We start from the raw sequence: 22,349 nt of genomic DNA, 5'->3' as shown, positions 1-22,349 counted from the left end.
TATATTTATGTATTTTTACAAATACTAGACAGTCCGTGACACTGCAGAATTGTGTACTGATCTTGATTTTAAGATTCTTAGCTATAGAATTAGAACTTGACTTTTTAAAGCTTTTGACTAAGAAGTATATGAAGGCTGCTACATGCCTTTATTTCTGTTGGTTTCCAAAAGTTCCTTGAGATATTTTTCTTTCAAAAGAATATTTTAACGTTAAATCCTCAGTCTCAAAAATTACCACTCTGAAAAGGTGGTAAAAATCTTGCTTTTTCACACTAGAATTTGAAATTTAAAGTTAAATTTTTAAAATGTGCTATCATTGCAGAATTTTTATGAAGTGAAAACTTTAACATAAGGATTCCAAATCTAGATTTATACTATAATATAGTATCTCAGATGCCCTCAGAAGATTTCATTATCTCTCCTGGATGCAATATGCTCTTAAAATCTTTTCTGAGAAGAAAATGTGTACTTACTGGATCATTAGGAAAATTAACTTGAATTTGGGGAAAACAATACTACTCTCCATCACCTGATACTGCCTACTGCCTTTGTTGATACCTGTTGTTTTTTTGAAGACAAAATATATTGCACTAAAATGGCAGAGTCAAGATTGCATTACAAATTAAATTGAATTCCCTTAAATAAGTTCACTGAAAGTCTGTTTTACTATACCTCATTTTCATTAACTTTAATGGAAGTGGTTTTCCAGAGTTAGCATTGCATACAATAATCTATAACATCTCTAAGACCATTGAATATGTGTGATTTACTTTGTAAGCCTGTCACATTGAGGATTTATTAGAGCTCAGTAAAAATATATACGTGTGTGAGAATATATATATTTTTTCAACCAGTGCACAAGAATTAGAAATTAGCCCCTTATTGGTACTTGGCAACTTTTATGTTCAAAATTAGCTGTCAAATACTATTCATGTATGAGTTCTCTTTCTCTTGATCAAAGAGTTTTGGGGGAAAAAGTTTCTTAAAGTACATCAGACAGGGATAAAATGGGGTCTGGAATAAAGGACACATTGTGAAGACAGCAGTTTAAAAAGAATCCACTCTCTTTCAGAATTCCACATCTTAATTTGGGGAACATATTTTTTCACAAGACTCCAGGAATTACACAACATAGAAGAGTTCAAGTGTTGAGTTTACCAGGTCATTTGCCATTTCTTGTCTCCCAAATGCAAGGCCAGTGATAGTCACCAGGGTACGTTTTCTGTGAACTGAAAATCACTAGACAGTTAATACATTTATCATAATAATTTCCTAGAATCATCTAGTTCCCTGTGCCCATTAAATGTACATTTGAGTACGACAGTTTCAGAGAAAAACAGCGAAACAATCACTATGATAGCTGAAATATGGCTTCATAGGAAACAGGGCTACATTTAATTAGCTTTAATTGCTTATGTGTCTTTTCTGTTCTTGTTATAGTTCATATCACTGGCATAGACTCATAAGCCAATCTTCCAATTTAAGTTACTACCAAAATTTACAAACTTGACGTGAAGAGTACATTGTATTTACAAAGAACTTGGCACTTACAGAATAAATTATTGACCTTTTAAAAAAAATTCAGACCAGGGCACCCATGGTTCAGGCAAACGGGAAAGCCTGATGTCTTATATATTATGCTACATTAACGTGAATAAATAAATTTCCAGCTGGTAATTCCTCCGCAGCGCTGGCCCTGGTGCTGAAAACAAGTACCTTCCATTTCTAATCCATGGGGAGGGTAGAGAAGTTATCAGTCCAGAGAGAGCAAAGGTTGCATGTTTTCTTCCTCATTTTTATCCATGCGTTTTAACACTGTAGGATCCACAACCGATTGGGATCTAGAAATGATAAAGCCAATGTCAGTGCGTTACTGCCAAACAATCACCTTCTGTTCTCTGTCTTTTCTCCTTTATTACTTCTCTCATGGATGCGGATTAACTTTTTCTACAACAAGAGACTTATGAACTGAGAATGCTGCACATTTAAAGAGATACATTTATGGTGATGTTTTGCATCAAAGGAAACAATCCCCTCTGGCCTCTGAATAGAATAATGCACAGCAGAGGATTCTAAATACATAATAATAGGCTTAAGTTCTCTTCTTTACAGTCAAGCAAGAGACTTTTCTTTGAGTCTGAGAATTTCTAGTACAGGACTGATGTATTCCAAGAGATCACCAAATGGGGGAATTATTACAGTGAACTTATTGTTATAAGAAAAGAAGTAGAAATAAAAGGAGCCTTGATTCCTGCCTGAAAGGGCTCTATGAAACGACTTCAACAGGAATGTGCATTTTTAACCATCTTTTTTTATATTTAATGAGAACTTTAGGAAAAAAATCAATATTTCAATATGAGTTTTGTTCAATTTTCCACTAGGGCATCAGAATAAAATCAATCTTACTCTTGAAAACTTTAAGAAAAGTAGAAACCCCTCTTGTTTAGTCAGCAGCACTTTATGATTAGGAAAGGAAATAACGTGAAAACCCCTTGCACATGCCTTTGATAGCAGGTGGGAATTATATCTCAGTTCCTCACTAGGAAACAACATAAAACTGGGAAGGAGGAAAGTCAATGAAAAGTGCTACTGTGGTGGCAGGAAGCTGTCATCTTAATGGCTATGGCATTAAAGAAGCAGCTGCCCTTTTAAATTCTCCTCCATAATGAATTTTTCCCCTGCTGCTGCATTCCAACCATTTGGCTATTGCTGTGGCAATATGCCTCTTCACAGACCTCATTAATTTTCAAAAAGAAAGACTATAAGCTAAAATACAACCACACACGCTAATGAAAAAGAACAGCAATGGAACTAATTATCAAAGCAAAAATAATTACAGAAATAACTGATAAATTGACTCCTTCATTTAAATAAACTTAAATTCATTTCTAAAGAGAGAATGAAAAGGAAGGTGAGAACTTTAAAATAAGGAGGTTTATTTCCTAAGTCACTTTCACTATTTTACCTCAATAATAGGTATTAGATGCATATGTCAGAATGGGGACTGGCTGCAGTTGAATGTGGGGTGTGTGTGTGTGTGTGTGTGTGTGTGTGTGTGTGTGTGTGTATCTGTGTGTGTGCAGGAGAGAGAAAGAGACAGAGAGAGAGAGAAGGAGAAGGAGAAATGATAATTTATCTTAGAAAAAAGTACATGAATAAAATACATTTTAACACAATTGACAATTGCACAAAGCACTTAATAATTAGACTTGCAACATTGTTTTTCTTAGACTCAACTGAAATAATTGGTTTCCCAAGATGAATCCACTCTAAAATATACAGGGGTTCATTTAATGTCCTGCACTAGAGGGTTACTTGACAACGAGTACCCACTAGACTATAAATTCCATGAGCAGGGACTTTATCAGTTTCTCTCCTTGCTGTGAACACAATGCATGTCACAGAGTCTGTTACACAGTAGGATTTCGATGTCTTAACTTTTATCCAATAAATAGTTTCCATACTGAAAGAAGATGGCTATCAAGCATTCAAAGCGAAGAGTGATGAAGATAAAGCAATTTATCCTGTGGAGAAAGAAATTCTTAACAAAAACATTTATTTTAAAATTCTCACAAAGTTAAATATATAAATGTTGAGGCATATCCTAATAATATTCATTAAGTACACACCACAGCTCTTCAGACAGCACAGAGTCTACAATATAATCATTTGCCATAATGTTCTATTAAAACACACATCATACAAATACACATACACATGCACACACATCTTTTAAATCCTTACGTTCCAATAAATATGTTAAAAAAATTTTTAAATAAAAAAAATATTAGAGGATATGGCAATTTTAATAAAATAGTTTAAATTACAGTGCACTATCCAACCTGGGATTAAGTTCCTAGTTTGCTTTTTTAAAAAACAGCTTTATTGGAGTATAATTGCTTTACAATGGTGTGTTAGTTTCTGCTTTATAACAAAGTGAATCAGTTATGCATATACATATGTCCCCATATCTCTTCCCTCTTGTGTCTCCCTCCCTCCCACCCTCCCTATCCCACCCCTCTAGTGTGGTCACAAAGCACCGAGCTGATCTCCCTCTGCTATGTGGCTGCTGCCCACTAGCTAGCTATTTTATGTTTGGTAGTGTATATATGTCCTAGTTTGCTTTTATCATGCACTACAGATGTCAGAATTGTTGGATGATGAACGCTGCTGGCTCAATACGCAGAACTATTCCTCAATAAAACAAGCCAGGCAGAAACAATTTCTGATTAAGCTTTTTTTGATATTTAATTGCCCCAAGTGTACTGTTGTTTTAGTCTAGATTTTCTTTTTGCTCTCTTATACAAAAAAACAGGGTTATTTGTGCAGGATCATAACTGTTAATAAATTGGTCTGTTTCAACTGCAATAGAGGAAGTTACCTAACATTAACTCACAGTACATCTTAGCAGTCTCCAGCCTCTACTGTCTTTCAATGAATAACTTTTTTTCCTCATGAAAACCTATAGTTTAACTTTAATTATCCAGGTATCATTTATTCATTTATTATGTATCTACAATATTGTGCTATACCTTAGTGTTTAAGAGACTAGATTTTAGACAGAAATGGATTCCAATTCCACCTTCTACTATTTATTAGTTCTGTGACCAAGGGAAGGCTATTTAAACTTCCTAAGATTTTGTTCCCTTATCTGTAAAATGGGGAAAATAATACCTACATCATACAGACGTATTGAAGATCAAGTGCAATGATGCATGCATAACCCCCGGCATTAATTCCGGCAGATAGCATATGGTAGTGGTTAAGGAAATAACTTAGAGAATACTATTTCCTGTGTTCCAGCATTAGCATTGTAGCTTTGGAGGTATGTGAAGTGTAGAAGTTTCTTACCTTCTCTGTATCTGGGTCTCCTCATCAATAAGATGGGTATAGTATTACCTTATTAGTTGTTTAGAAAAGCAAAGGAGTTGATGTATACAAAGCATTAGGTAGGGTTTGGCATGTAGTAACAATAGGTGTTGAATATTATTTAATCAAATGGAAGTGCATATTACCATAACAACATTAGTGTTGATGCTCACTGCAACTGTTGTGTGCCAGGCACTACCCTGGGTCCTAGAGGCATAAGGTAAAAGACATTCCCCGAGTTCAAGGAACCCATTCTCTAGTGAAGTTTGTATTCTTTCACATGATTATACTATCTCTCCACAAATTTACACGGAGGAACATAATCTTCTAGCTATACATGTAGCTAAATTCACCCAAAGGAACAGTTATCTACAACTCTTTGGTGAAGGAATGATTTTTCCCCTCTCAATCTAAGAATGATATAAAACTGGAAAAGGAGATGGAGGAAGGGTGGAACCTAGAAACAATTTTCTCCCGTCCTTGATGGGGAACTGCCATCCCCTGCCAGAGAGAAGATAAAAATAAAGTGAAACAACTTTCTTGATCTCATTCTTCAGGAGTTTTCAAATAGAACCATATAAGCTTCATATGATACAAAAGCTACACCAAACAAAGGATGTCTGAAATTCCAATCAGCCCATGTCAGAAGCAAGAAACTCAGGGTTGGGGAGGTCATCGTGCTGTAAGCCAAGTCTTCAGGGGACAAAATGTCCTAATTAATTGGAGAAGAAAATCAGGATCCAAAAAGACTTCAAAATGTGGATCGCCTGAACCAAATCTAACAAGATGATGTCAATTAAAATAATGTGCTTGGAGGAAAAAGCTAAACACAGAAATAAAGAATTATGAGGATAAGGATCTATAAGTAAAGAGACCAGTTTTAAGGGGTTCAGTATGAGTCAGCAATGTGTCTTGGCTGCCTGAACGGCAGCAACAGTGACAGCAACAGCAACTAAAGGAAGCCAATGAGGTCCTCACTGCAAAGCCAGAATTCTGGAACCTCTATGCAAGTAATGATAACGTCAGATGTCACCTCTACAATTCTAAACACTGCACCTAGAAGGGGCCACTGACAGACAGCAGAGGACTCCTTCATTCATTTAACTGGTGCCTGGTGAGCATGGTTTGTGTGCCAGGCTCCACTCCAGGCACTGAGGATTCAGAAGAGAACAGGACAGACAAAGCCACTGAAGTCTCCCTGAAGCTTACACTGCAGGACAGGGGGATAAATAACTAAATAAAATCAATCATTTCACTGACTAATAATGAACTATGAAGAAAATAAAGAAGGTGATTGATAGGAAGTGTCTAGAATGAGTAGGAAGTAGAGCTGATTAAGACCTGATGACTGAGAAAGACCAAAAGACCCTCTTGAGGAGATGACCTTTGATTGGGGCCAGCCATTGGAAGACAGAGGAAAAGAATATTCCAGCCAGAGATGACAAGAATAAAGACCCTTGGATAGGAACAAGCTGGGCAGGCTGAAGGAGAATAAAGAAGGATGTTGTGTCTGAAAGGTAGGGGAGGAGAGAAAAGGTAAATAAACTTAGAGGAGGGAGGTAGGCAGGATCAGATCATGCAGCATATTGTAAGTCTCGATATGGAGTCGATTGTATTCATTGTATAATCAGCAGTCGCTTAGAAATTCAAAGCAGAGAAGTGAAAGGGTCTGATTTACATTTTTAAAATATTATTTTGATTGCCACATGGATAATATAATAAATGGAAGGTAGGGGAGCAGGGTAAAGGTGGAGGCAGAGAGAGCAGGTAGGAAGTTTTGGAGGAAGTGTAGGTGATGGGGATGCAGCTAAGGCTGTAGAGGATATGGAGAGGGGTGTGCTCAGAGGAGGGGACCACATTAGTTAACAAGTCACAGAAGGAGGGGCTAAAGGAAATGAGCATTGCTGGCTGGCAAAGGAAAAGACTAAGGGACACCTATGAGAGCTGTCTCCAAATCCTCCTGTAGCTCAGTTCTACAGTGAGGGCACTCTGTGTCATGCTGTCACAGAAGAGTAGACAAGATTTATATCAACAACATGAAAGACTCTGTACCTCATGGCTTGGAACCTTGTTCCATTACATATAGACCATGTGACTTTGGGGATACGAATATCTGTTTAACAAGGTTGCTGTGAGAATTAAATAAGTGAATGTTACCAAAAAAGGTACCTAGTAAGGGCCTAACTCATGAGAAGTTTATTAAAAATGGTAGATTGTAACAATTATCACTGTTAGAATTTTAATTTTTATCAGCAGGAACCTATTCTTAGGCAATGGCTTTTAACCATTTTTGTCTTAGACAACTTTGAGAATTTGATGAAATATGCCTTCTCTCCAGAAAAAAAATGCACTATATATACATTTATATATCTATATATACATACTTACATTCAAACATATACACACACAGTTTTGAATACAACTTTTATCACTTTACATACCACTTTGAGAGTCCATCAATGAACCCCTTTGGTGAGAAGAGCATGTAACTCAAATTAGGAAGCCTTGTTTTAAGAGGAGGGACTTGAAAAGCCCAAACTTGATTTAAAGATAAGCTTGTCAATTAGTGGAGAAAGTAAAGCTGAAGATGTTCCTGGCCTTTCCGTTCTCTCCAAGGAGTTGTGGAGCAGCCTGGGGAGCAGCCTGGGGAGCAGCCCGCCCCCCAAGAACAGCAGCAGCTGCAGCAGCAAATAAAAGAGGCCAGCCTCAAAGATGCCACTGCATGAGTCAGTGGTGACCAAATGACCCTAAGGCTTTCCTCAGAGAAGGATGCAAGGTAGTGTTTGCAATGACATGGGAGATGCCCTTGTGTCCTCCCTGAATTAGGTGAAGAGAGACTTGTGGGAGCTGTGGTTCCTATATTTCTAGGATAGGAAATGAACCAAGAAATAATATTTGTGATCCAAATGAACCCTGGGCTGGTGTGGCCTGGGGTAGCATAAGAATTAGATGTCTTCATCTAATTGCTACAGAAGGCAAACTCAGAGGCAGTTATGCATTTGTGTGTGTCTGGCAACCCCCTTGCCCTCGATCACCAGTAGATTATGGCTGGACATATGTTTTACCCATATTGGATACCAAACGCCTAGGAAAGTTTTTATTACAGAGCATGTGTTGAATAAATACCCATTGACTGAAAGAAAACAGGCCTAATAACACTATGAGAGTCAAAGCAGGAAATCAGATTCTGACTCAACAATGAATTCTGTAAAGCTTAAAGCTGTAGGGAAAGACAGTGTTTTGCCCCAGGAATGGCTAGACAGAAACTTTTAAACAGAAACTTGGCAGAGATGCTGAAAAAAGAACGTAAGCTTTGAATGTTAGTGTTTGAAGTGTGTGTGTGTGTTCACTCTATGGATCCCTTCCTTCAAATGAAATCTTATACAGAAGTCCAAAAATTTGTTTAGATAGTCAGTCTCACCGCAGTGGAGATGGGCACTGTCCCCACCCCCTACCTGCTTGCTCTAAGGCACTCAACCAGAACCTTAAAGAACAGTTTGAAAAGCCACTGGATTGGCTGACTTCAAAGGGGCCAGCTGGATTGTGAATTTGGAGCAACATTGAGTTGAGGTTACCTTGAATGAATTTATCTTTGACTTGAAACTCCTTAGACATCCAATCATAGAAGCATGAAAGGCTTTAAAATGTCACCAAATATCTACTTCAGAAAAATATAAAATCTGGAGTTGTATCAGGTGTCCCCACCCTGGCCCAGCCCGCTTCCCAGCAACCTCCAGCATACCTCTTCATGGACTTGGGGGAGAGTTCCTTCTCTACCTCCTTCACAGGCATGCTGTAGGAGTCCACATTGTATTCACTGTCGTCATCATACTCGTGGTCTAGCAGTGTTCTTGCCCAGGTTCCCATATCATAAGGGGGGAGCATTCCTCCAAACTCAGAGGGCAAAATCTCAGGATGAATTAGTTGGTGTAGACTGTTCAGGTTGTTACCGTGCAAAAATATCTACAAATGCAAGAAGAGGGTGGGAGAAAACACACAGAGGAGAATAAATATCACCCAGATTTTGGGAACTGGGCGGGTGGCGGGGGGGGGGGGGATGGAAGATTGAGGGTAGGAATGCCAAAGCAAGAGTTTTCCATGTCTGTTAAAATATTTAAGCCCCTCATCTACTCTGAAACAGGAAGGCTGGTTCTGTAATCCTAATACTTCATATAAAAATCCTGAGGGTCAGGGATTTTAGATAGCTTCTAGATCAGATCGTTATTGGTTTAAAGAACTGGAACAAGAAATTTAGTTTCCTGCTTCATAGCTGGGAACATGAGCAGAATCTAATGTGCGCGTTGGTCTGCACATTATCCTGGTGTTAGCTGTACAAAGCTGATGATGTGCATAATGAATGCTGTTAAAAGACTTCTCATAAGGACTCAACAACTGCTGAGCCCATTCAAGTTATTAAACCCAAAAGCTGTCACCAGTATGGCTTTCTCTTTATCTTCGGTAAAAATAAGAATACTGTAACCACTAAATTACTGCTTTATAATACAAAGTATGTGATGTAAATAAAAGTAGATTAGCATCATCACAATGAAGGGTTGACTGAAGTTTCACATCCCAAAGGACCAATGTTCTATAATGTTGCCAGCATCTTCTCTGCTAGAGATTTCCATGGTTATCATTCAAATCAGAAATGGAATGAGTTGAAACTGTAAAGCTGTGTGCATCTGTTAATTATTCTTATCACTGTCTACATAGAGCTTTTTGTCAAACTGGAGAATTATTTAAGCTACATACTCAAGGTTTGTTTCTCCATAAATTGCTACCTCTTTCCTCTTCTTTCATTTCAGTCTCAGGACTTCAGATCAGTCTTCTCTGATAAAGTACTCTTGTCACCTCATATAAACTTATATATTTATTTAAAGATTATAATTTATAAGTGGCTTAGAAATCTCATACTTCAGGTTCAAGATGAACAGGCTAAGAGGTTTATCTTGCTTTCCATACTTTTAGAATCCACGGAAGTAAATATACTGGGAAACAAAGACTAGTCTATATCAAATAAAATGAGAGGAATGGGAGTCACCAGTCAACAAATAATTTCAACAAATTGTGGAAGAGTATAAAAGCACCTGAGATCAGGTCACTGGCCAAAATGATCACAGCAAGTGGCTGGTGGAGTACATAATGTGGGGCTTACAGAGGTGGAAGATACTGTCTGCCCCAAGTTAAATCAGGTTAATTGCAAATTTTACACCTTCCCCTTCCTACTTACAGAGCACAACAGGAAAACACACACACACACACACACACACACTCTGTCTCTCTGTCTCTGTCTCTGTCTCTCTCTCTCTCCTATAATTTTCCTGGGAAAATTAAGTTCTAGCACCTGAAATCCCTACTTTATTAGGTATACAACCTTTATTTCATCAGATGTACTACTTCATGTCAGAAACCTTATCTTTCAAGTCATGCAAGAGTTAGGTAATAAATCCTTAGAAAAGTAAATGTAATTCACACTACTTCTCTTTTCACTAACACTCTGTTCCCTCCTCCCTCAACATCACTTTCAGCTTTGGCCTTGTTTCCTCTTTCCCTGAAAAAATAGGGCAACCAGATGAGACCCACCCACTAGCATCTGTGTCCATATGCTTTGCCTTTGCTCCCAGCACAATGGAAGAATAAACTCTACAAAGGCCAACCCCTCCACCTGTGCACTAGAATTCATTCTCTCTTCCACTCAGTTATATTTCCCAAACAATTCTCTCTTGTCTCTCTCACATCATCAGATTTCCTCCTCTTCTGTATCTTTCCCATCAAAGAACAAACATGCCACCTCTACTCTTCCCTCCCCCCCATACAGATGCATAAAACCTCTCTTGACCTTACCTCCAGTTATTATCCTATTTTTCTCCTTCCTTTCATTGCAAAACTCATCAAAGGAGTCATCTATATTCATTGTCCAAGTACTTTTGTCCCATTTTTCCTGAATCGAATCCAAATAGGCTTTGCCTCCCACCATTGCATGAAAATAGCTCTTGTCAAGATCCTTCTCACTGCTAAATTCAGTGTCCAATAATTCTCTGTCCTTATTTTTCTTAAACTCTCAGCAGCACTGGATATAGTAGATGGCTCTCCTCATTGAAACACTTTCTCCCAGGATCTCTTGGTTTCCTTCTATTTGATAGATGCTTTTTTCAGACTCTTTTGCTGGTTATTCCTCACCTCCCCAGCATCTTAACATCAGAGAGCTCCAGGCTTCAGTTCTCAGATTTATTCTCTTCTCTAACTATACTCACTCCTTGGTGATGTCATTCAGTCTAGTGGCTTTAAGTATTGTCCATACACTGAAAATTTATATTTTGAATCCAGACTTCTCTTTTGAACTCCATATTGTATTTCTACTCCCTATGTCACACCTCCACTTAAATGGTAAATGGGCACCTGGAACTTAACATATCCAAGATTGAACTTATAATTCTCTCCCCCAAATCAACTCCTCCCTATTTTCAATGTCAGTTAATCGTACAAATATGCTTCTAGTTTCTCAGGCCAAAACATTTGACTCATCTTTTACTTCTCTCATAATCTAAGTTGTCAGTAAATTCTTTTGGTACTACCTCCAAAATCTATCCTGAATTCAAACATCTGAACAACTCCACCCTTACAACCCTAACTCAACTCCCATCATCCTTCACACTGTGTTACTGCCTCCTAACTGCCCTCCTGACTTCCACTCTCACCACCAATACTCTATTCTCAACACAGCAACAGAATGACCATGTTAAAACATCCGTCAGGTCACATTAGTCTGCTCATAATCCCCCACTGGCTTCTTCTTTCTCTTAGAGTAAGTCCTATAAGATCCTCTATGAACTCTTTCTGTGAGCACATCTCCTACTACTCACAGCCTGCTGGAATATGCCATGCACACATTTGTCTCATCATTTATTGAAGTTTTACTATATTCTCCCCCGTGTATATTTTTTCTTCCTCCATTTCATGCAAGAAGTCTGGTTCTTTGGGTCTCCTTTGCCTCAGATTACCTTACAATTATACTTAGGCTGAACTTTTAAATTTAAAAAACTTTTACATTTTATTTTCCTAAACCATGCCATTGAAGAGATTATGGTAGCTGACCATAATTATGGTAGAAAGAGGGTAGAATATTTTTAAGAATTAGCAAGGAATAGAATAGCAAGCCCACGATTGAGGAAGAAGTGGAAGTTTGTGACAACTAGCAGGAAAACCTGTTTCCTGTCAGCTCTTGGGGTGTGGCAGGACCACATCCGTAGACCAGCTGAAGAATGCACTAGGGTAGTGGATTGAAACCTCGCCATTGGGTTCTGGCTTCAGTAAAGATGCTGAAGCATCTCCTTCTGCTGGAGCAGAAGGGGACCTTAATTCAAGGAACTAATACTAGCTTGAACAGTGGGCATGTCAAAAGTGGCCAAGATGGATGGGAAGTTAGGCTCTACATGAAAGATTCTAGACACTGGTGAAATTTTGAGAAGAAGGGACCCCTGTCAACCCCTAAGGTTGACATTCCCATCAGCCCAGTGCGTTGGAAACCCAAAGTCTGATTTAATTTAAGAAAATGAAGAGCTAAATGTCTACTGTGAAAGAGGATTCACGACTCTTTCCTAGGTTTCCTTTTACCAGTTTTTCAGAACATAGATTTACAGCATCTGTGTTATAAGTTGTTTGAGTAATACTGTAATGCTGAATCACTTGGGATTCCAGTAAGGAAATATAATAACGTTGCATTGTGCATTGATTATATACTTAAAAATTAAAGGTGTTTCAATCTACAATTATTTTCTCATACAAAAATTTCCAAGTCATATAGTTTTAATTAAAATGGTAAAATTCAAATACCTCAATTCCATCTGGAATAGTGCTAGCAATGCATTCTTGTAGGCATTGTCAAAATCATCAAATTTCATCAAATAACCCCCAAACCTAGAACTTTCCTTGTTTTGTAGACTTGAAACTCTTCAGTCTTTTCAACAGAGCAAAATCATGTCAAAATCATGTCACAACAAGTCACTCCTGCACTCAAAGTCTTTCAAGTGCTTCTCATTTCACTCTGACTGAAAGCCCAGATCTTTACAACAGTGTACAAGACCCTCTATGAGCGGGCACACTATGTTCCTGCCCATCCAGTCCCCTAATATCCTCCCCAGTAGCTTATTTGTCTCCAGCTTTTCTGGCCTCCTTGCTGTTTGTCAAATATTCCAGGCCTGTTTCTACCTAAGGACCATTGCCTTTGCTAGTCCCTCTACCTGGAACAGTCTTCCCAATACATCCACATTTTCAGCTCTACTACCTCCTAGCTGTGATTTAGAGCAAATGGTTTCACCTTCTATGCCTCATTTTCCCATCTATAAAAGGAGGAAAATAACAATGCTTACCCTAAAGCTTTGTTGGAGGGACTAAATGAGTTAACATACCAAGAGTACTTAGAACAGCACGCAGCAAAGCGTGAACACTACAAAAGCATTCATTAGTACAATTTGTGCTAAAAGCCCCAGCAGGTATTTTGGATCACCTGATCAGCCCTTCATAAAACAATGCTGAAAGTGTTTTTTCTGAGGCACATCAATACATTTTTCCAAATTATAAAATGTAAATTAATATGAATCTTGGTGGTAGAAATAATTCCTAATATAAATTATAATTGTTTACAGAATTCTTCCTCCTAAATTGCTAAAACACATTCAACAAATTCATAAACAGAAAACTCTCTGTTCACAAATGTTTGACACCGACACATACTAACAATGATTTCACTTTCACACTCACAGTAAGGCTTCTATGGCACTGAGATACCTGAAGTGCCTTCTCATTCATGAGAAACATGGAAAATTATCTTCCCTATGGATTTAGAAGTAACTATATTTTCCTGTGGAACTAATCATTTGAAAATTGGTCACAGCACAGTGGTAAAAATATCTCTAAATGCAGAGCTATTTGTATTCAAATGTTAACTCTACAACTTTACAGCTGTGTAAATGAATAAGCAAGTTATTTATCCATCCTAAGACTTACTTTCCTCAGCTTTTCAATAGGAGATGATGCTTACTAAGCTTACTTTTCAGAGATGTTTGGAGGATAAAATGAAATAATGTACATTAAAATGCATTTTAAAATATTATCAATAGTGATAAATGTGTTCGGTATTTACAATGTGCCATGCACTGCATTAAATAATTTATATAAATATTCTTATTCTCAGAAAAATGATTATTTTGGAACCTACTTTGAATATCCTCATTGTTGGATAAAACTGAATCTTGGAATTCAAGTAACTTGTAATTTAAAGAGATATTAAAATTTCTACACATTAGTATTCTTTCTGAAATGTGTGATTGATCAAGACAATCACTACAAAATTATATTAGAGATCACAAAATTCACTATATTCAATGTAATACATATTGTGAAATAACTAACACCTATTTATAACATAAAAAATTATAACTTTTGCCTGTATATTACTTGAAATTAAGTGTACCAATAACAATATAGTAACATGGTATAATTTTTTTACTTTTAAACCGAGGCTTTAATGTATAATGAATGTGCTAAAATGTTCTCCCCATTTGTGGAAAAGCAAGAGAGCTAATTTTTAAGTATTTCTTTCACAGATACACTGTTCAGGATTAATCACAAGTTTTTACATTTTGTAAAATATCTTTTATGTTATCTTTTACAGTTATATTCAATACAGAAACACATTTTACCACAGCACATGTTATAAATACAGTATTCATCATAATTTATTGAATGGGGGAGCAGAAAGGAAATAAAAAAACAAAGAAGCAAACAAATACCCTTTTCCGAGTCTTCTCCTTCAGGAAAGGCCGGATCACGGTATACAGGGCATGGATATACCATGGTTGGTTGACAAAATGAATTCCTCCAAATCGTGCTGGGAAACTATCCTAGAGTAACATGGCGGGGAAAAAAAATCAAGACACGCTTTAAAACACTGAGAAGGTTTAGGGAAGGCCATATGGTATACAAATTTGTTATTCCGTACACTTAAATGATTATGTGTATAGCGAAGGAGAAGAAAGAAGGAAGAACCTTAGGAAGAACCTTACTGCAATTAATCATTGTAACTTTCATACAGAAACTGAAGCAATATGTAATAAAGCACATCTTTCTCAAGAATAGGTTGTTGATAGGAATTTCAGCATTTTTAGGAGTGCCACGTTTTAAGCCTGCAAACTGCTAACAGTCATTATAGACCAAGAAATATAAGTAAAAGACTATAGAAATTTGTCAAATAATGAATCTATGTTAGATAAGTGTCTATTAAAATGTATTTAAATTGAAATGTTTTATTAAATTTCAATGTAGTTATCTATAATGTGAGGACGGTCAGATATCAAAACTCACTTTATTCTCTTTATTTTATTACCAACTTTACTTTTACTTTACTCCTTTCCTTATTCCAACTACAAAAAAAGGAAACACGCTTAAGCAAAATAAAAACCTGGATTTATAGTGTAAGAAATTTGCACATGCATTTTGCCAAGTTAAATGAAAGTTAAACCCTCTGAGCTCACTCAACAGGAGGAAAACGGGGCTATCACAAAGCCAGCCTCTCCTTCAGCAAGAACTCAACCATGTAAGGTTTGCATCTGAAGTGATGTAGAGTTGTTTTCCTCCTTTCTGTGACTAAATAGGTGCATTTCAAGTCCACCCCCAAATCTGAAGAGAATCCTTAAGCCAAATAAGTTACAACATTTGACAGAGCTACGGATTCTACATAAATGGACATAGATTTTGCTACTGGTTCACCATTCCACACTGAACTGACTACAAAAGTCTCCTTTAAAAAACTGTACCACTAGAAGTGTCTCTTGAGTGGCATTATAATAATTGGCATACATCTAGATTCTACTGAGAACATAAACAGGAACAAAAGAGAAGAAACTGAAATAATTGTAGATCTATTTTCTTAATTTAAATTTTCTCTCGAACAAGATTCAAAAGATTTAAAAACATGCATGGTGTAACATCATTAAATTATTTTGTTTTTAGGGGACACTTATGAGAATTAGAAATTAATTAGTGATTTTATATATTGATTTTTAGAGTCAACAAACATTTTTTCTGCAACGAAATTTCTATCTTTGAGAATAACACACTACGAAAAAACCACAGTACTTCAAATAATAAATACATTCGTAAGCTGTGTCTTATTTTATGTCAATGTCTTACTTCTTTTATAAATTTGTAGCTTTCATTCATCAAGAGTATTACAAAACAGAAATGAATCAGGTAGAAATGCAGACATAGTGTCTTTTAATTTTTTTATTTTTTCAGCTAAATATGCTTTTATTTTCATATGAAAAAATACATCTGACTTCCACATAGCAGGTTACTTTTTAAAAAATTTTTATTGGAGTATAGTTGCTTTACAATGTTGTGTTAGTTTCTACTGTACACAGGCATAGAGAAAAAACATATGGATACCAAGGGGAAATGGGGGGGGATGAATTGGGACATTGAGGTTGACATACATACACTATTGATACTACGTATAAAATAGATAACAAATGAGAACCTACTGTATAGCACAGGAAACTCTACTCAGTGCTCTGTGGTGACCTACATGGGAAGGAAATCCAGAAAAGAGGGGATATATGAATCATATATGTATATATGATTCATAGTGTCTTTTAAAATTATGACATTTTTATACATAAAATGAAGATAAATAATGTATATATAATAAAGAGAATACTAATATGTGCCCTCCACTCAGCTTAAGAAATAGAATATAATTGGTAACCTTGAAGATCACTGTATTTATATATTCTTTCATTTCTCCCACATTTTAAAATTTCACATTGTATTTCAAATATAAGGATTTCTCTTGCTTATATCAATATTTTATATTTTATTTTATAAATGTTATAAATATATAAATATTATATTTTTATTTTGCATATTTTATATTTTTGCTATATATATATATATATATATATATATATATATATATATATATATCTCCCTTAAAACATACTGTTAAGTTTTTTAAGTACTTAAGCTTTATAAAAATGTCATAGTCAATGTGGTCGGGTAACAGTGTTTTTGCGGTTCGTTGTATTTGAAATTTAAACACGTTGTGCATAGCTATAGTTCATTGTCACTGTTGTATAGCATACCATTGTATGGAACACCACAGTTTATTTTCTTCTGTCCCTGCACATTGTTTTCCAAATTTTCGGTTTGTTTTGCTATCACCAACACAGCTGCTCTGCAGACTTCATTCTCAGAAGTGTCTCTTGTGCATGTTCAGGTGTATGTGCAGGGTATTTATCTAAAAGTGTTAACGTTGAGTCATAGAGTGTATACAGTTCAACTTTACAAAATTGTTAGGAGCAAACTGCACCAATTTATACTCCTCTTTCCCCCAGTAATGCAGGAAAGTTCTGGCTGCTCCACATACTACACTTGGTATTATCCATCTTTCTAACTTCTGCCAATCTAGTGGGTGTAAAATAGATTCTCGTGACACTTTAATTTGTTAGTTGCTTCGTCTATGCTTATTTTAATTCCATCATTAATAACATTGTTTGATAACATAACCATTTTACACAGAGGTGTTTTGTTTCTGGGTCCTTGAGGGCCTGAATTTGTTATCTCTGCTGGTCTTGTTCATGATATCTTGTTTATGGTGGATCATATTTGGCTAATATTAATCCTTGGGAATCCTGAAAGAGCTAGTTTGAGGATGCTTTTCTCCCGACAAGACCTATATTAGCTCCCACTAGGTTCTATCCCTGGATATGGGAGAGGCAGAGAGGTTCCTTAAATGTTTCCTGGGCAGCAGGGATTTCCCCAGCACAACGTTTCCCTAAGGATGCAGCACCTGGAGGAATGCAGGTTCTCACATCCAGTCCCCAACTTGCCCTCAGTGTGTGCAGGCCTCACGTCTTCTCCTGCCCACCGCGCACCCCCAGCAATCATTACTCTCCAAAACTCTAGGTTCCTACAGTCAACATTGGCCTCCAGAACCACTCAAGCTTCCCTTATTCTGTTTCTTTCCAATAGACTCCATGTGTTTGTCTCTGTTGGGACTTGTTTTATGTTCACCAGAGTTCAGTAGAGCACCTAGACATATTTTCATTGTGATTTATTCAATACCTTGGTGCTTCATGGCAGGGAGATCTTTAAGAATTTTTAACCTACAGCACTGCCTAAAGCAGAACTACTTAGTACGCTTTTAAAATATACTCCTGAGTGAGCATTTGATCTCTAGAACAGAACTGAATGAACACCACCTATCAGGTTTTTAAGCCAGAAGTCTTAGCTCAGTGATTTTTAAACTTTGAGAACCACTTGAGGTCATGCCTTCTACTGTGAACAAAGAATATACACATGTAAACACATAACTTACACATGATGCCATGGATTCCTTGGACACATCTTTCAATACAGAATGACTTGGTCAGTACCAAATCACAGTTAAGGCAGTGTGAAAGAGAAAGGAAAGCACTGACTTTGCAATCAAGTAGACCTAGGTTAAAATTCTGACTTAACAGTACCTCTGTGTTAAAAAGGTATCAAAGTATCAAAGTCCAAAGCAAGGACATAATACTTGATTCCTTCCTTTCCTCAGTGTGATATTACTCATTTCCTTTCTCTTTTTCTTCTCCTTGTGGTATTACCATTATACACATGGTACACCTTTTGTAGTTGCCCTGCAGTCCTTGGATATTCTGTTCTGTTTTTTTTTTCCCTTTGTTCTCTTTGCATTTCAGTTTTTGAGGTTTCTATTGATATATCCTCAAGCTCAGAGATTCTTTCCTTAGCTGTGCCCAGTCTACTGAAAAGCCTATCAAAAGCAGTCTTCATTTCTGTCACAGTTTTTGATCGTTAGCATTTCTTTTTGGTTCTTTTTTAGGATTTCCTCCTCTCTGCTTACATTGTCCAGCTGTATTAGCATGCTGTCTAGTTATTCATTAAAGCCCTTAGCATATTAATCATAGTTTAAAATTCCCAGTCTAATAATTCCAATATCCCTGCCATGTCTCATTCAGATGCTTACCCTGTCTCTTCAAATTTTGTTTTCCACCTTTTTTCCGTTATGACTTATAATTTTTTCTTGATAGCCAGGCATGATGTACCAGGTAAAAGGAACTATTGTAAAAGGTCTTCAGTAATAAAATGGTAAGAGGTGGGGGAAGGTAAAGCATTCTATAGTCCAATGGATTAGCTCTTGGGCTTTTAATGATCATGTGCCTATGGACTGTTAACTCACAAGTGTTTCTTGATTTTTTTTCCTCCCCGCTTGGGTGGAGCAGGATGGCTAAAGTACCTGGAGTTGGGTATTTGCCTTTTCCCATGTGGAAGACTAAAGTTGGGAGTTTCCCTCCCCCACAGGTCAGTTAAGCTCTAATAATACCCCAGCAGGTTAGGTTCTGGTTACCTGGTTTCTCCTGAGAGCAAGCCTTGATGAGTAGAGCAGAGTGCTCTGGCATATGTAAAAATGGTCCCTTTTCCCCTCCTCCTGATGCAAACACAAGGAGATTTTTCTCAAATATTTACAGTGAGAACTTGGTCAAGGTCCTGGAGGTAAATCTCACAAAAGTGTGGAAGGCCCCCCCATACCTGCTCCTCTCCCTGGAGCTTTTAACTCTCAGCATTTTATACAATGAGCCTCCAGCAATTCGTCATTAACAATTCAGGCTGTCCTTCCCCAGATTGGTTCCCACGTAGGTTTCTGATCATGACTTTCTGCCCCAATAAGCCAAGACTCCCTGTATTCACCTGTTTCTCTAATCCTGGGGGGTAGGGGATTGCCCTGTGTCCTCACACCACTTTTATAGATCTAAGAATAGTTGTTGATTTTTCAGTCTGTTCAGTTTTTTCCTTGTTAGGACAGTGGTGACTTCCAAGCTGTTTATATTAGGAACTGGAAACCAGAAGTCTGATCCCCTTTATTTCTGATCACACCTCAGGTCTTGCAGTATTTATACCCCTACCTCTGTGTAGCTTCATATTTTCATATTCACCTTCCATATGATGCTAGTGTGATCACAGTAAAATCCGAAACTCACTACCTCCATTCCACTCTTTAGTACAATGTCACTTTCCCCCATCCCCTTCATGTCTGTTCATGTTCACGTGTTGTTTTATCACTTGTTGATTCTGTTCCTTCCCATACGCATCCCTCCCTTTTTGTATCATCTGCTTTTACTAATCCCTTAAGAATTAGCTCAGGCAACATCATTTCCAGGAAGCTCTTTTGATCCTTTTCCTGACTTATCCCACTGCTCTCACATCAAAGCCCATCTCTACCATCACAGTGTCTAAGTCCATCACTGCACTTGCCATGAGATACTAAAATTGTCTCTTTATTTACCTGCCTCCACTACTAAATTGTGAACTCTCTGAGTGCAGAGGTTGTGTGTTCCATATGGTCTGTTGGTGCTGGGCCTGGCATCCATTTCCACCTACTTCATGCCTCACCTAACAGAGCAGGGGATGGAAGGCTAAAACAGGAATCTATGTTAGCTAGGGTTCTGACCAGGTGAGATCTGTCAATGAGATGCACTTGAATAAGATTTAAAGGACTAAAGGGAGGCAGCAGTCACCTTCCTGTGCAATGACAGCTGCTAAGCAAGCTCTAGAAGAGCAATTGTTTACAGTAGTGTCTGCACACCACCTTCCACTTTCTAGTTACCACCTCTGGAAGGTAAAAGTCTGCTGGGACATTAGCAGTAAGAGGGTGAAGACATCAGTTTCTTGACCTCTGAATCACATCTGCAGGGTTGGGACCTCAAAACCAAGAGAGCAGTCACAGTCCTCCGTAATTTTCATTCCTCCTGCTCTTCCAGTGAGGTTTTAAGCACTCACTCACTGCATTTAAATCCATTTTTCCTTGAACTATCCAGAGAGATTTCTGTTTTGCGCACTGAATGCTGATCCAGACTGTGCCTGATTCATCCTTCTACTCGCAGCATTTTGAAAACCTGTGTATGTGAATGTGTGTGTAAGCTAGATGAATATTTATTAAATGAAATACATTCTGATATTTATTATTTAAGTAAACTATTTACATTCTCTGAGCTACAATTTCTTTATCTGCAACATGGGAACAATATTTAACAGGACTGCTAATGGCTCACCATTGGTGCCACTCATTGAGCCCACCTTCTTGGTGCTGAGCTACCATATTAACTCCCACTTTACACACGTGGAAATGACCGCGGTGGTAATTTTATAATATAGTTTATTGGGCAATTGTTTGGCCCTAAATAACACTACATAGTACAAAATAATAATCAAAATATTAAGAATATACAGTATGTTGATCATTGGCTCTGGCCACACTGCTCTTCACTGGAGACAAGGAAATAAGTGCTTTGCAATTAGTGAGAATATAGCCAAAATGGGCTGAAAAGAGTTAATAGAATTTCTACCTTCCAAAAGCTTTTGCCAATTCACCTACTTCCATTCGTTTTTCCTTGAGCAGAACACTTTGTGCTTGAGGTACAGATTGTCTGGCCTGAATTCTTCAGTTAATGGAAACTTGACCCGCCAAAGCTCTAGTGGAACTCGGCATGTCTCCAAGCCTCTGCTGACCACAAACTCAAATAAATATCCTTCTTTGGGAGAAGATGGATTTGGAAGTACTTCCAGCATGTAATATGTGGGCTTTCTTAAGAGTTGACTGCCATGGCAAACAACTGCAAAATGAGCTCAGTCAAAGCAAAGCCTTGATCTTCTCCTCATTGGCATAAAAACACTATGAACACAAGAGACTTTGGCATCATGGGCACCATATAGAGGGGTAAACATATTTATATCTACCAAATATACATAAGAGAATTATTCACATATTTCTAGCAAAAAAAAAATATATGTTTGCCCTAAATATCTAGCTATTCAAGAAAAAAAAATTAGAGAATCTGAACTATTAGCATGTAACTCAAATTTTTAACTGATTTTGATGAAATATAAAAATTGTGTATTAAGATTAACACTACTATGAGTAAATTGTCAGATTTGAGAACATAAATCAATATAGTTTCTGGTGTAATTAAAGGTTGAGGTAATAAATATGAGGAAAATGAACTTTTCTATTATTACATCACAACTCTGGTCTTGTTTCACAAGTAAGACTGTCTAGGACTCCTAAACCAGACTGTCTACGGTTCCTCAACTTCTTCTTAAACTTATCAACTGGGTTTAAGAATTGTCCTCAATGTGAACATAGGCAAAAATTGTAACTCACCCATTCAGAATTAAATCTATTCGGCCTTTTTTAATGTTTGTTTTTCTTTTCCTCTTTTCTTGCACTTTTTGTAGCACTTAGTTTCAACTACTATATGCACTATGGCAAAATGCATTTAGTAATAAATTGTAGCACCAGCACCTAGAAATTACACCTTTAATTCCACAACTCTACCTCTGAAGTTATACTAGGATCAAAAATATTGGACTGTTCTTTTATGAAGCTTTTAGAATAAATATAAAACACGCTTGTTGTAGAAATT

General features: G+C 37.1%; 1 protein-coding gene across 1 annotated transcript in view; it reads right to left on the bottom strand.

Annotated features, from left to right (window-relative positions):
- Window positions 1–743: 743 nt before the first annotated feature.
- The window catches only part of CLVS2 (clavesin 2), a 65,917-nt gene continuing 44,311 nt past the window's right edge, over window positions 744–22,349 (bottom strand). Inside the window, exons 4-6 of the mRNA XM_029224146.1 lie at window positions 14,661–14,771; window positions 8,612–8,832; window positions 744–1,841 (exon numbers count right to left, since the gene is read on the bottom strand). Of these exons, the coding sequence (XP_029079979.1) occupies window positions 1,754–1,841; window positions 8,612–8,832; window positions 14,661–14,771 (420 nt within the window). The 3' untranslated portion in view covers window positions 744–1,753. The remainder of the gene's footprint in view (window positions 1,842–8,611; window positions 8,833–14,660; window positions 14,772–22,349) is intronic.

This window comes from Monodon monoceros, unplaced genomic scaffold (genome assembly GCF_005190385.1).
Source record: "Monodon monoceros isolate NGI ecotype Baffin Bay Population unplaced genomic scaffold, NGI_Narwhal_1 Super_Scaffold_15, whole genome shotgun sequence".
NCBI classification, from domain to species: domain Eukaryota; kingdom Metazoa; phylum Chordata; class Mammalia; order Artiodactyla; family Monodontidae; genus Monodon; species Monodon monoceros.
The sequence above is the reverse complement of the archived record's forward strand: the minus strand, read 5'-3'. Positions and strand labels throughout refer to the sequence as shown.